The 15,626-nt window shown below is 48.8% G+C and overlaps 3 protein-coding genes across 3 annotated transcripts in view; all 3 read right to left on the bottom strand.

The window, feature by feature from the left end:
- LOC142898542 (inactive dipeptidyl peptidase 10-like) overlaps positions 1-1,196 on the bottom strand; it is an 11,915-nt gene extending 10,719 nt beyond the window's left edge. The window contains exons 1-2 of the mRNA XM_076041515.1: positions 1,056-1,196; positions 1-86 (exon numbers count right to left, since the gene is read on the bottom strand). The exon at positions 1-86 is cut by the window's left edge and continues 29 nt beyond it. Coding sequence (XP_075897630.1) covers positions 1-86; positions 1,056-1,121 — 152 coding nt within the window. The 5' untranslated portion in view covers positions 1,122-1,196. The remainder of the gene's footprint in view (positions 87-1,055) is intronic.
- Positions 1,197-4,992: 3,796 nt separating this feature from the next.
- LOC142898527 (actin-related protein 3) lies at positions 4,993-12,178 on the bottom strand. Its single transcript, XM_076041491.1, has 12 exons — positions 11,981-12,178; positions 11,586-11,641; positions 11,164-11,288; positions 10,957-11,067; positions 10,690-10,785; positions 10,484-10,591; positions 10,074-10,217; positions 9,509-9,682; positions 6,055-6,147; positions 5,854-5,979; positions 5,691-5,774; positions 4,993-5,591 (listed from the first exon to the last, which is right to left on the bottom strand). The coding sequence occupies exons 1-12, from the start codon at positions 12,022-12,024 to the stop codon at positions 5,496-5,498; spliced, it is 1,257 nt and encodes a 418-aa protein (XP_075897606.1). The 5' UTR covers positions 12,025-12,178; the 3' UTR covers positions 4,993-5,495.
- Positions 12,179-13,637: 1,459 nt separating this feature from the next.
- On the bottom strand, positions 13,638-15,500 carry LOC142898518 (ly6/PLAUR domain-containing protein 1-like). The gene is made up of 3 exons (XM_076041481.1): positions 15,351-15,500; positions 14,296-14,430; positions 13,638-14,144 (listed from the first exon to the last, which is right to left on the bottom strand). Exons 1-3 carry the CDS (start codon positions 15,397-15,399, stop codon positions 13,906-13,908), a joined length of 423 nt encoding a protein of 140 aa, XP_075897596.1. The 5' UTR covers positions 15,400-15,500; the 3' UTR covers positions 13,638-13,905.
- Positions 15,501-15,626: the final 126 nt, after the last annotated feature.

Below are 15,626 nucleotides of genomic sequence, written 5' to 3'. Positions count from 1 at the left end.
ATGAGTGAGCAGACGACCACGATGACCAGCAGGGAGATGGTGATGCCCTTCCAGTTCCTCTGGCTGTGGCTGACGTCCACCAGCTCCTGCACACACAAACACACACACACACACACACTGTGGAGGAGAGTGACTCTACAGCGCCACTTACATCCAGACAGAAAAAAGTAATCAAGCTGTAATTACTGTTGGAGAGGATCTAAGTGTCTGAACACCGAGCTACTGCCATCAGGCTCCATCAAGTAGAATAATCCCTATGTGTGTGTGTGTGTGTCATCACTCTGAAACTCTGAAAAATGTGTGTGTGTGTGTGTGTGTGTGTGTGTGTGTGTGTGTGTGTGTGTGTGTCATCACTCTGAAAACTGTGTGTGTGTGTGTGTGTGTGTGTGTGTGTGTGTGTGTGTGTGTGTGTTGGCTATAAATCGCAGGTCTGTCTCTCCCCCCCTCTCTCTCACTCTCCACTCGTACAGCACCGCTGACCGCCCGTAGGGGGCGGTGGAGCAGGCAGCAGCTATGAACGAGGAGGCTTCATCAAGTTTGAACTTGCCACTAATTGCTAATTGCCATCAGGTATTTTCCTCCTGGTGGAAGAAAATATTTTACTCCTCTTCCCCCTCCTCCTCCTTCTCCCTCTCTTCCTCACACTGACACCAATAATAAAAAGTTACAATTCATCCTGGAGAAGAACCATCATCATCATCTCGAAACATCAGGATAGTGAGAAGAAGAAGAATGGCTGCTGGCTGTCTGAACGCTGCTCCTTGTCAGTGATGAGGTGGAGCAGCACCAGGTGTGACCTTCTGGTCTGGAGGTCCTCAGCAGCAGCAGATGATGATATTAATTATCATTGGATCTTCAGTGCAGCAGCAGCAGCAGCAGCAGCAGCAGCAGCAGCAGGAATGTGGTGATCTTCTCGCAGCTTCCTCTTAAACTCTTCCCACAAGCACAATTACCTGCTCTCTTTGATATTTTTTTCCCACCTGCAGCAGCATCAGCAGCAAGCGCGTGCGTGCGTGCGTGCGTGCGTGAAGCGTGCGTGCACGCGCGCCCAGTACCTCCTCATGCGGGAGTTCCGTGCTGGTGCTCTTCTTCTTCTTCTTGGGCTCTGTGGACGCCGTCATGTCGCTTCGCGGCTCCGCAGCTGTGCCGCTGCACGCCGCCGCGCCGCGACCATATAGCGACCGGAGGGGCGTCAGGCTGGCGGTAGCCACCGGCCGGAAGAGTATGCTGCTCCCGAGGCGGCCCTTTCAAAGTAAGAGTCGTCCGGACTCGTCAGAGTCAAAATGCTCAACAGTGTTTCAGCTCTTTGGAGGACGGAGGTGCATTTTATTATCGTTTCTGGCATTTATTTTGTAAATGCTGGTCAATATCCGGTGTCTTATGCAGGCGAGGGAGGAGCTTCTGTCCATGAAAGGAAAGGAAAAGCTGTTTCATTTTGAGATTATCTACACTTAAGTGAATAATCTTGGACATTCAGATGCAATGTCGGAATGAAAAAAAAATCTGTTTCAATTTTTAAAAGAGGCTGATTTTTAAAACCTTTGTGGTCCAAACCTCTGATTGGCCCCTCCTCCCCAGTGGCCGGTTGCAGTACAGCTCATAGGCTATGTTCGCGGGGATGATACGGAAACAGGAAGCGCAGCTGGAAGTCACTTCCTGAAATCCATCGAGTCAATTATGGGAAAAATTCAATCCAATTAAAAGCTGAAATCTAAATAATTTCCAGCCTTTGATGACGCTCTTCATTAATTCATCTACCACCAGTATGGCTCTGCTTCCAGAACGTCAGGCCCTGCAACCCCCCTCTGCCCTCTCCCTCCCCCTTCACCCGTTTTCCTTGTTCTCCTGCATGTTTGTGATCCTCCCACAGGGAATGTCCTTGCACGCCTCACACGCACTCCAGGGATAATTTTACCTGCAATGATGTCACTCTGCTGCAGCGTCAATGTGTGGATGAGTTACAGGAACACTGGGAGCAGCTGGCGCCCCCTGCTGGCCTCAGTGGAAAAATCCATGGAGGCTGCAGAACGGGAACAGGGCCTTGGAAATAAATGCCAAATTGTGATTGGTCAGGTGGCCCTGAACCGGTCCAAACCGGTCCGAGCTGGACCAGACGAGTGCAGACCGGTCGGGTTGAAGCTAATTAACCTACTGTTGCAGGTTGAGATAACAAGGTGTCTGTCGGGGGGGCGGAGCTAACCTGCCAGGGTCAATGGAGGTCACCGCCGCTGATTACTTGGGGCGTTTCCATTGGTCCCTGGGTTTTTGAAAAGGGATGGGGCCTCAGAACATCCTCGAAGTCACACCGTGGCAGAGAAGCTGCTGCTGACGATGCTGAACCGTGGACAGACCCATCCAGTCCTCGTCACCTTTTGCCGGCGCCAAAACAAAAAGCTTTCAGTCCACTAGATGGCGCTGCCTGCTGCCTGCTGCCTGCTACAGTTTGTGTTGCTTTCATCTCTGTTTCTTCACCACTGAATCCTCTTCATCACGTCAGAGAGTCTCCAAGGAAGCTTCAGATTCACCGCTATTATTATCCTCATCAACATTTCACATTTTTACGGCTCCGATAAAAATCTTTTTTGCAATTTTGTTTTTCTCTTGGTTGAAACGCAACAAAAAGGGTTCCCGAGGGCCCTTTAAAAAAAAAACACACACACAGCAGACTGAGAGCCGACACACCAATAAGCTCCCACAGGGGGCACCTCTGCTCCCCCCATAAGCCCCTGGGTTCGCCACACACTTCTTTATCATCCATACACACACACACACACACACACACACACACACACACACACCTTGCCTGTCACCTTTAAGAACCAATCAAAAGCTGTAAAAATACCAGCTCACCTCCAAGAAGCGAAGCTCGGGCTCCATCAGGGTGTCTATCCCGACAAACAGACAGACAGAGAGACGGACAGACCAGCGTCTCCAGCAGGTCTCAGCAGCAACAAAGTCAACAAGTAATTAAACAAACTAAACTGAGTAAAAAGCTGCAAAGGTTTCTGTGAGAGTGAGAGAGCGACGCCACCACCACCGCCTGTCTGTCTGAGTGTGTGTGTGGCCTTTTATTCAGAGTAAACACACACACACACACACACACACACACACACACACGTAGATCCCTGTTCTGATTTTACAACTTGGGAAAAAAATGGTGTCGTTCATAAATCGGTCGACCCAGATCCATCAGTACTCTAATTACTCTGATTACCAAGCTGTGAGGCGGTGGAGGGGAGGAGGAGGAGGAGGAGGAGGATGGCAGCGATGGTGATGATGATGTCACTTCCTGTGTGTGGAGTACGACCATGTCGAAGGGGCCTGTGAAGAGCACACACGGCCAGCTTAGCCCTCTGTTTTACAGCCTGCTGCTAGGAAAAAGACAAAACACACTGGAGAGCATCCATGTGTCAGGAAAAGGGCAGAGCCTTTGTGACATCACACAGGGCCTGTTTTCAGCAGCAGACGCAGTGAGTGGCAGACTGAGACTCTGGTCGCTAGAGGCCCTTTGTGACATTACAGAGAGGCTGTTTTTAGAGGCAGAGGAACTAGAAGAACAAAAGAAGTACTTCAAATGAATCAACAACTTCCAGTCGACTTCCAGAAATTTTTCATCTCCAGTGTGACTCCTCCTCCTCTCCCTCCTCCTCCCCTCCTGTCTGCTCCTTCAGAGAAGTAGAAGGTCAGTGGGTCAACAGCGATTAAGTGAAGAGTTTTAATGAGTCGTGGTGCTCCTCTTGCTTATCTTCTACTTCATTATTCAGCTTTCCACTGGACCAACTGGCCAATTAACTCAGCAGCCAGTTTGTCCTTCTTTCCTTCAATCCTTCCTTCCTTCCTTCCTTCATGAGAGTCCAGCTGCCCTCACCATCATCCTCATTTATCTCACATTCTAGCCACTTTCAGCTGCTGTGGCTTCAAAAAACCTATTTCAACTTGAGCAGCAGCAGCAAGCTTCTGCACATTCTGGATCTCCTGCGTGATTATTTTTGTTAGATTTCCTTCAGTCCCCGGTGCCTGGGGGTGAATATTCTGTCCCAGATTCCTCCTGGAAGAATTAGTCAATGCTGCCGTCACAGCTCCCCGGAGAACCCCCCCGCCTTCCCCCCAGTCTGAGATTCCTCCGACATCAGGAACCTTGAACCAGATTTCACCACCGCTCCTGTTCACACGTGAACAACACCTGTGAGGCTGCAGCCGTCCAATCAGATGGGCTGCGGGAGGACAAGCTGGCGGCTGATTGATCCGTTCAGGGCCTCTGGGACCTCAAAACGAGTACTAACCCAGAAATCAAAAAGACGCCCCCTGCTGGTCATCAGCAGGAGGGTTATAAATAAAATGATCTCCTGGGAGATTGATAAACAACTGCTTTACGAAATGGAACAAGATATTCAACAGAACGTCTCTGTCTGTCTCTCTCACTCAGTAAGTGTGTACGAAAGAATCACACATGCTGTTTAACACTGCTATCTAGTGGTAACACTTGGGAATTGCAACCGTTTGGCTTTTAACTTTGGCACAGATGTCCAAAAAAGTTTTAAATGGACATTTATGGATTAAAGGAAAATAAAATAAAACACATAAGTGACTATTAAACCGTTGGAAAGAGCAGTAGTGATGTCAGTTGTTGGCTACAACAGACTCAAAAATTAAGGAATTAACGGCACCAGAACATGAAATAATAATAAAAAGTCAAAGAACATCAGTCATCAGTGCTGACGTGAAACGATTTCTCCAATAGCTGCAGAGAGAAATCACTTGACACGGACGGAAATATTAAAACTGATGATATTGATTAGTTGATATTGGTTTTCAGAGCAAAGTTGACCCTCATGACGATGCGCTGCTTCGTCATTAAATCTGATTTTAACCATCGCTGGACCGTGTGTCACACTTTTTTTTTACCCACCTCCAAATGACTGAAAGCAGGTTTTTTAAAGCAGTGACATTCTTATTCTGGCTCAGTAATAAATCACGCAGACGTCCCGTCTGTCCAAACAACTTCAGGTGTTTATTGAAAAGCAGCTACAGTAGATGTGAGCAGAAGTGAGATCCAGATGCTGTACACTTTTACTTTGGAGATGTCAAAAACAAAACAGGAAGTGGAACCCGACCCGCCATCATTCCGTCTGATTGTAGTGAATCTTATTTTTCTTTTTTTAAAACCGTTTGGACCCATTAGATGAACAACAACTTGATTGACACTCGTATGCTTGGTCAGGGGTGGAGGGTGCACTTCCTGTTTGAGTGGACAGAACCAGGCACGCACACTGAACTTGAGCTCTGCCCATTTCTCAGTAAACACAATGTCCGTCCGTCCGAGGTCGGTCAGTTTGGTCCACGATGCTCGGTCCGAATCGACGGACCGAACGTCTGTGCAAAGACTCATGGGAGTCCTGCTGCGCCGGCCGGTGTATGGTTCTGGTGGTGGTGGTGGTGGCGGCGGCGCCGGGCGTACCCCCTCCCCCATCCCTCCCCACCACCACTCCGCCCACCTAGGACATGACACCGAAGACGGGGTTGTGGCGACAGATGCTGGGCCCGATCTCCTCGTAGTCCTTCTTGGTGTGGCACACTTGGTAGAACTCCGGCTGCGCACACGCACACAGAGACACACACACACACACTATGTCACCACTCCCTGTTTCCTGCCCAGCAGGAAGAGCAGCACGGACTCCGCCCACACTCACCGTGGACGCCAGCATGGATCCTCCGAACCAGACAGCGTAGCGCTGCATGTGGTGGGTGATGACCTGCACATCCATGGGCTTGGGCTGCAACAAGACAGGACGACCCGGGGGTGAGAACTCAACCTGTCTGAGCGCCGTGACTCCGCCCCACTACCACCCTCACCTTGAGCTTGCCGCCGCTCAGCTCCTCGCTCATCTTGAGCCGGGCATCCACCGTCCTCTTCAGGTCCCTCTGCAGCCGCCGGCCGAAGTCCCTGAACATGGTGGAGCCTCCGGAGAGCACAATGTTCTGCGGGGGGTTGGGGAGGGGTCAGTGTAACACCTGCCGACCAATCAGGATGAGAGGGGGGCGGGTCCACCGTACCTTGTAGAGTGGGCGCCGGACGTCGATGGGGCAGTTCTGGATGACCTCGTCCACAACCTCTGAGATGGGCTGGGTGAAGTCAGGGTTGGCAAACTGGGGGCGGGGACAGAGGTGGGGTCAGCTGACAGGAAGTGGACGAGAAGCATACAAGAAGAGGACAGGAACCAGACAGAAAGTAAGAAGTAAGAAGTGGGCAGAAAGTGGACAGGACGCGAACAGAAATGCAGACAGGAAGTTGGCAGGAAGACAGGAAATGGACAGGACGCAGACAGAAAGTTGGCAGGAAGACAGGAAATGGACAGGAAGCAGAGATGCAGAGAAGGAAGTGGCCAGAAAGTGGACAGGCAGCAGACAGGAAGCAGACGGAAAGTTGACAGGACGTGAAAAAAAGCAGACAGAAAGTGGACAGAAAGTTGACAGGAAGTGGACAGGAAGTGGACAGGAAGTAGACAGGAAGTAGACAGGGAATGGACAGGAAGCAGACAAAATTGACAGAAAGTGGACAGGAAGCAAAAAGGAAGTTGACAGAAAGTGGATAGGAAGCAGACAGTAAGTTGACAAGAAGTGGACAGGAAGCAGAAATACAGACAGGAAGTGGACAGAAAGTGGGCAGGTAGCAGACAGGCACTGGACAGGAAGCAGACAGAAAGCAGATAGGAAGCGGATAGGAAGGAGACAGGAAGCGGACAGAAATTTGAGAGAAAGGCTGTGTCTCAATTCAGGTTCTGCAGCCTTCGAAGCCTGCATTTGAAGGCCAGTTATGTCATAACACTGCGCGAAGGCCTGTCCCAATTGGAAGACTGTTCCTAATCCGCCCTTCAAATGTGCACTCCTTTTAGACGAGTTGGAGGATGCACCGCTACTATCCTTCGCGGCTTCCCGTATCCTAGGATGCTTTGCGTGCTGCTGCAATGCATCCTGGGATCCTGGGAAGTCAGCTGAAAAGGCGGCATCTACTGGCAAAGACACAACTTATCAAAATAAGTATTCAAATTTCACAAAAAATATTATGTTTTTACCAAAGGATTTTGACTTATTTGAACATTCAATGCCATATACAGTTGTGTTCAAAATAATAGTGTTTTTTTTTAAAAACGTGAGTTAAGCTCAAAATCCTTTTTATTTGAATTCATTGGGGACACTGGACACTGCTTCACATCTGTGCTGCATGGAGTCGACCACCTTCTGGCACCTGTAAACTGGAATTCCAGGCCAGGATGATTTGACAACCTTCCACAATTCCTCTGCATTTCTTGGTTTTGCCTCAGAAATAGCATTTTTGGCGGGAAACTCAACTCCATACTCTAACACCTCAATATCCGTACAACAGCCTCTGTGTTTTGGTACCATCCTGGCTAAAAGGCTTATTTTGAGACACTGGAAGACAGATAATGTACCTACTATCGAAATGTGGATGAGGGATCTCAGCGAGTCCCTATGCATGGAGGAACTAAGATATAAAAATGCAGGCAGACTGGGAATTTTTGATAAAGTATGGGAACCTGTACTGAAATACATGAAGGCCATGAGAGAAACCAGTGTTTCAGTGTGAAGATAACATCGTAAAATGTCAATGCAGTAACTTTGGACTCCACCCGCAGATAGATGCAAATTCCTGTCTGACCCTGACCAGTGATGCTATCCTTTCTACGGAGCCTATCAACACTTTCTCCCAAGCTGTGTAATGACACGTCATATTGTCACACTTCATCTATTAATTTTTTTTATTTTTATTTTTTTACTTTATTTTATTATTTTTTATTTTGTTTGTTTTGTTCTGTTTTTGTTTATGTATTTATTATTTTCATTTTTATTCATTCATTTTCTTTATTACTATTATATATAAATGTTTTCCAATTTAATTGAATTATATTTCCTGTACCTGTATGACATAAGGAGAAAAAATAAATAAAAAATTATGATTGCCTCATGAGAAACATGTATCCAACGCGATATATATATATATATATATATATAAAAAAGAAATAGCATTTTTGATGTCACCCCACAAGTTGTCTATTGGATTAAGGTCCAGGGATTGGGCTGGCCACTCCACAACCTTCATTTTGTTGGTCTGGAAGCAAGATGCTGCTCGCTTACTGGTGTGTTTGAAGTCGTTGTCTTGTTGAAACACCCATTTCAAGGGCATTTCCTCGTTAGCATAAGGCAGCATGACCTCTTCAAGTATTTTGAAATAAGCAAATTGATCCATGATCCCTGGTATGCGATAAATACGCCCGATACCATAGTAAGAGAAACATATTGTGATGCTTGTACCACCATGCTTCACTATCTTCAGAGTGTACTGTGGCTTGAATTCAGTGTTTCGGGGTCGTCTGACAAACTGTGTGCGGCCCTTGGACCCAAAAAGAACCACCTTATTTTCATCAGTCCACAAAATGTTTCTCCATTTCTCTTTAGGCCAGTCCATATGTTCATTGGTAAATTGTATCCTCTCCAGCACATCTTTTTTCTTTTTTGTTTAACTGGGGGACTTTGCGGGGGCTTCTTGCCGATATATTTGGCCTCACACAAGCATCTTCTAATTGTCACAGTGCTCACAGGTAACTTCAGAGCAGCTCTGATCTCCCTGGAGCTGATCATTGGCTGAGTCTTTGCCATTCTGGCTATCGTTTTCCGTTTTCTTCCACATCTCTCTGGTTTTCTCTCTGGTTTGGCTTTTCATTTTAAAGCATTGGAGATCATTTTAGCGGAGCAGCCCATCACTTTCTGCACTTCTTTATATGTTTTCCCCTCTCCAATCAATGTTTTAAATTAAAGCACGCTGTTCTTCTGAACAATGTCTGGCACGACCCATCTTTCTCATCAGGCTTTCAGAGAGAATTGCATGTACAACATGTGCTGGCTTGATCCTTAAATGAGGGCCACCTGAATGACACCTGGTTCTTCACATAATGAATGACCTCACTGATTGAACTCCACGCTGCTATTATTTTGAACAATGCCCCTTTCACTTAATTATTCAATTACACAGACTCAGAAGCATTCATCTCATGAATGTTGGGTCTGTTGGTTTCTCTGACTCTACACCTACTGGCAAATTATTTCCCATGTAATAACATGATTTATACCAAAAACAGTGACTGATCTGGTTAGTCATGTTGGACTGCTATTATTTTGAACGCAACCGTATGTGAAAACAAAACCCCAAAATTCAGTTAAAATATGTGACTGTTAATGCTGAGTAATGTTTAGCTTGATGCTCTGAAAAGGTCACTTCCAGGATTGGCCAGCAGCAGGGAACGGCAGTGACGCAACCAGGAAATACGGCGAAGTCTAAACCGTCCCATTTGGTTGGCGGGGAGGCGAGTCTTTGGTCGGCCAGGTCCTTCTAAGGAAGCGGCCAACGGAGCAGGACAAAGGATGCAGACCCTGAATTGAGACACAGCCATTGTGTGCAGGAAGCAGACAGGAAGCAGACAGCGCTGTGTACCTCCGGGTGGAAGAAGATCTCGGGTCCTAAGAAGCGCTCGTAGCCCACGTCGATGGTGAACTCCTTCTTGGTGACGGCGTTGACGCCTGTGTACTGTTTGATCCACTTGCTGCCGTCCGAGTCGTACTTGTTGAACTCCTTCACCAGGTCGGGACACACGTAGCTGAAACGCTCCTGTAGGGACGGCAAGCAGGGAGAACACGGTGATGCTTGGCCTCTGTCGGCATATGGAGGGGCGCTGCCCTCTAGTGGCCAGGCTGAGTATGTAAAAGAGTTTTTTATTTTACATATTTTTTCAGGATTTGATTTAGTTGAGCCAATATAAACTTTCTTAGCTCTAAACTGAACTAAAACAATCAGTTGTGTTGTGTTGTCACTTCCTGCTTCTACCATAATTGTTTTTTGTCTACTTCCATTTCACACATGTAGCTTTATATTCTTCTAAATAACTCTGCAGGAGAATTTAACACTATGTATCTCTTATCTGTTGCACTTTACATTTACTCTCTGCCCTGAGCCTGTGTCCACTCTGTCCCTACCTGGATGACAGTAAGGTTCAGTGTACCTTGACGGCCTTGGCGGTCTCCAGCGACTGCTCCGGGGGGATGCCCACCTCCCGCTCCCTCAGCAGCTGCTGGGTGAAGTAGGTGATGTCACGGCCGGCGATGGGGATGTGCTTGATGCAGCTGCCGATGACATAGCCCTCAGCCTGGAACACACAGGGTGGGGCGGGGAGAGAGGTTACAGAGGGAGGGAGGGACGGGGGACAGGAAGTGGCGCTCATTATTTGTTGCTTATTTGTTGCAAATGAATACACGTATCTGTTTTCTTAATGACACAGTATTGTATATTGTTGCCAGTTGCTCTCTCTGTAAATTTGTCCCCTCCCGCCCCTCACTTTCTATTGTCTTTTCACTCCCCCTTCCTCCCTCAGCCCGGTCGTGGCTACAATAACAGTAATATAATAAAACTCACCACCGGGATGACGTGCGTGACCCCGTCACCGCTGTCGATGACGGTGCCCGTTAGCGTGCGCTCGCCCACCTGCCGGGACGTCCAGGAGGCAGCCAGCGCAAGGACAGCCTGCCAAGCACACACACACCTAGAGTCTGAGTCTTGGGATGGGTGGTGAAGGTTTTGGGGGGGGGGGGGGGGGGGGCAATAATGGTGGCGAGACTCACCTGGACGGCAATGTACAGTCCCGGCACGTTAAAGGACTCAAACATGATCTCAGCTGTGTATTCGCGGTTCTCCGGCGTGTTGAGCGGGGGCTCTGTCTGCAACACACACACACACACACACACACACACACACACACACACACACACACACACACACACACACACACACACACACACACACACACACACACACACACGACCTCAGCGCCGAAACTCACACAGAAGGTGGCTGGTTACTGGCTGAGCCAACAGGAAGGCAGCACTCACCAACAGGAAGTAGTGGTCTTCAGGCTCTGCCCGCAGATACTTGAAGATGACCTGCTCCATGAACCTCTCCATCAGGTCCCAGTCCTCAATGATGCCATGACGGATGGGCCACTGCACAGCAGGAAGTTCACAAACATCAGTCTGTCTGTCTGTCCGTCTTTCTGTGCGACCTGGGCCCAGCGTGAGGGCAGGGCGACCCCTATCTACCTTGGTGGCATACGACGGCTTGTCGATGGCCTCATCCCCGATGAAGAAGTCCAGGTCGTCCACGCCCCTCATCATCCTGCGCTGAGCCTGGTCGCCCACCTTCGCCGACTCTTTGATGGCAATGCCTGCAGACAATCAACATAATAATGATACTACTACTACTAATAATAATAATAATAATAATAATAATAATAATAATAATAATAACAATTAAAAGTCTGACAACTAAAGACATCAGCGGATCATTGTTCAGATCAGTTGATTGATTTGCAACATCAGGTCAATAAATACAGTAAATAAATGAAAATACATTTCAATGCCATTTTCCAACATCTGTAATAATAATAACGCCACGCCACGGTGAATCCAAATGACTGTGTAGGTTCTTCAAATCACAGTGAAACATCAGCGTCTCTACTCACACGATGGAATGATGAACTGCGGCTCTGTGTTTCCTGCATAGCCGAGCTTTGTGTACCTGCAGCGGGGAGCAGACCTTAGTCACAGCTGATTCACTCTGTTCTCGGATCTGAACTCAGCTGACAATGTACAGGAAGTAGCGTTCGCCCAAGCAGCTAGCTAGCTAGCAGCAGCTAACAGCTACTGCTGGACCTTAGGGGTAAAATGCACAGACGATAAACCACCGCAGGACTGCACAGAAATTATCGGAGCAATGTATTTTGCTTCGGGGCCAATCGCTGCTAGCATTTCTGATGCTAATCAGCTAAACGGGGCGTTAACTGGGTCCCTGACAGCCACTGGTGTGTTCACTGGACGGCAGGCTAACGCTAACTAGCCGCCGCTCTCCGTCGCTCACCCGGTGCCGCAGTCCACCACACAAGCCGGAAGCCGACCTGCCATGTTAGCGGGCGTCTAATCTGTCCCTCGCGAAACGTTCCGCACTCCCGGTGCCGCTAAATATCCAACCAGAGCCGGTAAGAGCCGCCGCAGCCTGAATGAGAGGCAGTAGTCGCGGCCGTTCCCGTAGCGCTTCCGGGTTCCGGCAGTTTTCTTCATGTGAGTCAGCACCTTCTGACGGCGCCATGCTGCCCTCGTGTGGACGAGAACGATTATCGCTGCAGTGGGTGTGTGGAATGAATGAATGAATGAATGAATGAAAGAAAGAATGAATGAATGAATGAATGAATGATACAACTACTTATCATTTTTATTATTTTATTTTATTCTAATGTAGACATTAATAGAGTCAGGATAATACAACATGACATGACCTTGTTTGTCAATAATTCTATTTTTTTTTTTTTTTCCAATTTGCAGTTTGTCCAACCTTTGAATGAAAGTACAACTAATCCTGTTAATAATTAATCTGTGAATATGATGTAGTTCGCCATCCTCTGAAATCACCTACAGCGTACAGCGTCAGTATCTCGCCACCAGATGGTAGCAGAGCCCCACTGTTCGAGATTTGGCCCTTCCGAACCAGAATCTCACAGTCTCTCTCCTACTTTTTTAGTCGACTCTTTGCTGTCATCAGTTAGGAGTGGAGGAGGGGGTTACAGAAAAACTGGCGACCGAATAGATGGACTGATGTGTTCTGCCGGTGATAGAATCCAGCAGACAGTTCCAAAACTTTATTTACAGGACGTCAGAACGCAGTGTCAGTCCAGGCTCCGCCCACATGCCATCGACACCTCAAAACGTTTTCACTTACCAACAGTGAATATCCGGTTTAGCGCGCTGCGCTGTCTGAACGGTACATTTACAGTAAAAGGACAATTTCAAGTTGAAGAATAAAGATGTCATCACATAAGTATTTTTTGAAGAGGAAGTGACGTCATTAGGTCGTGGTAACATGTCAAATCATAGAAACACAGTTCAGTTGTGTTAACTGCATGAATATTCATCTGTACAGTCCAGAGGAAGAGACAAACAATACCCAGTAGTGCTGCCACCTAGTGTCTCCTTCAGGAAGTGCAGCAGCATTCAGACTGACACAGTTTTACTTTATCAGGCATTTTCTCTTGATTCAGTGTCACAAACTGGTTGTCTGCAGGAGCACAGTGGGCAGAGAGTCACAAACGTCCTGCTGCAGTTGTGTAAAGGAACACAAGGTGAAACTGTCCATTTTCAGGGTAAAATGCTAAAATGCTCCAAGCAGCCACTCTCTGCCGCAGCTTCCACAAGATGTCATGGGGAGGCTGAGCGGGGCGCCTGCGGCGGAGGCGGCAGTCTCAGCGTTCACCATTGCGTCGTCCACCGTGACGTCGGTGTGATCTCCAAACCTGCTTCCCTCCAAAATCACAGCCAGACAACCGAAAAACAGGAAGTAGTCAGTCGGGAGTTGGTTCCAACAAGAGGCTGTAGCCGAGCAGGCGTCCGCGTGGTGATGCGGAGTCAGAAGGTCGAGATGGTGCTGATGAGTCCACACACACACACACACACACACACACACACACACACACACACACACACACACACACACACACACACACACACACGAACAGTTTGGGTCTTAAATATAGGCAGCATTTCTGAACATTTAGCATGGGTGTGATCATTTCCGAGATGTTTTACGCTATGCTAGGCTAGTCTAAGCTAAGCTAATATATTTCTGCAATTCAACCACACTCGCTGGTGCATAAACAGTGTGTGTGTTACTTAAACATGACTTAAACATTCAGTTTTATGTTATGCTAGGCTAATCTAGTACAAGCTAATTTAGTTCTACACTTGACTTGCTGATGTAAAAACGTGTGTTTGTGTGTGTGTGTGTTACTTGTGTTACGTCAGTAACGTCGGGAGGCCGGCAGCAACCAGCAGCAGCAGCAGCCGAGGCGGGGCCTGTGCGGTGGGCGCGGCCCACGAGACGGCGGGGCGTTTCCTGCGGGGGCCGTTGCAGAGCGGCGTGTTGCAGCAGGAGATGCAGACCGAGTTGAGCCGACCGGTGCAGAACTGCTGGTAACCGGAGGAAGCAATGAGACATGCCCCCGACGAGGCGCACGCCTTGCGGTGGCGGATCCCTGCACAGGGGACGAGCACCAGCAGCCGTGTTCAGGCCCCGCACTCATTGCATTGCATTTGTTCACGCACTAGTGCATTGCAGCTCTATCTGAAAAGTGATAAAGCGCCGCTGTGATGTCATCAGCGTGCAACCCGACCCCAGCTCCTCACCGTCGGCCTTGACCAGAACCTCCTTCTGACACGTGTCCTGGACATTGGCCGTGCAGTTGACCACGAACTCCGGTGTGGAACAGTCGTGCTGCGCTGTCTCCTCGCACTGGTAACACTGGATCTGGAGGCTGCCTCCTGCAGGGAGGGAGGTGGAACAGCAGCATCGGTGGAGACCTGCTTTATGTATAAATATATATATATATATGAGTGCTTCTGCCTCCGGGAACTTTTTCTTCTTCTACAACTCCACATCGAGCTGTTGCTGTCAGGACTGACCATCTGAGAGCATCAACACACGTCTGAGGGATGGACACCAACAGGCTGTGAGGAGCAGCAGCAGCAAAAACAGCATCTCAGCGGTGCCTTCAGGCTTCTCACAAGTCAGAGAGCTGATCCTGATCAGTCTGAGCACCTACTACTGCATCAGAGAACTTGAACACACACACACAAAGATCCATCCACACACACACACACACACACACACACACACACACACACACACACACACACACACACACACACACACACACACACACTACCAGGTCCACCCAGAATCCCTTCTGTCACTCAGGGTTTATTGTTTCTGATCAAGCAGCTATAATGATGTGAAGACCTCAGCTCTAGTCTCTGGTCTGATCCAGGAGGTCCACCGCAGGACCTCAGAACCAGCAGCAAAGTCACACCACCGTCACTCCTCCACCCTTCATCACCAGCCACCATCCCTCCATCCAGTAACAGCAGCAGAAGGACAGAGGAACTTACCAGCATCTCACGCACACACACACACACACGCACACACTCACTCACACGCACCATGCCCTGCAGCAGCTCCCACTTTCACCGTGACTCCTCACTGAATTCAATGAACTTCAGCAGCAGGTTGTGAACAGAAACAAAACCCCCTGCTGATTCCAAAACGTCCAACAAGAAACAAACAAAAACAAAATTAAAACATTTCAGCAGATTATTATTGTTTATTACATAAACAAAAACATCCTGGAAAGAAACGTGAATTAACGGACCGAAAATCGCGTGCGCGAAGGATAGGGACCTACCGGCGTGCACGAGGGCTCCGAGCAGCGCAAGCAGCCGCGCGAGACGCATCCTGTCCGGCCGGTGGACGCGCTGCCACAGTCGCGAGGAGAAGCGGAGCGGCGGAGTTGCCGAGGCCCCGCCCACTGACTGCCGAGGAGGGGGTCGGGGTCGGGGGGGTGGTGGTGGTGGTGGTGGGGAGGAGCGGGGGGGGGGGGGGGGGGGTGTCGGAGTCTGAGTCACGTGACGCCGGACGTACCCCGCAAGAAGCGTTGGACGACGTCTTCAGGAAGCGCGCC

Source organism: Nelusetta ayraudi, unplaced genomic scaffold (assembly GCF_046127955.1).
Source record: "Nelusetta ayraudi isolate G7.1 ecotype Tasmania unplaced genomic scaffold, CSIRO-AGI_Nayr_v1 ptg000004l, whole genome shotgun sequence".
Classification (NCBI taxonomy): domain Eukaryota; kingdom Metazoa; phylum Chordata; class Actinopteri; order Tetraodontiformes; family Monacanthidae; genus Nelusetta; species Nelusetta ayraudi.
The sequence above is the reverse complement of the archived record's forward strand: the minus strand, read 5'-3'. Positions and strand labels throughout refer to the sequence as shown.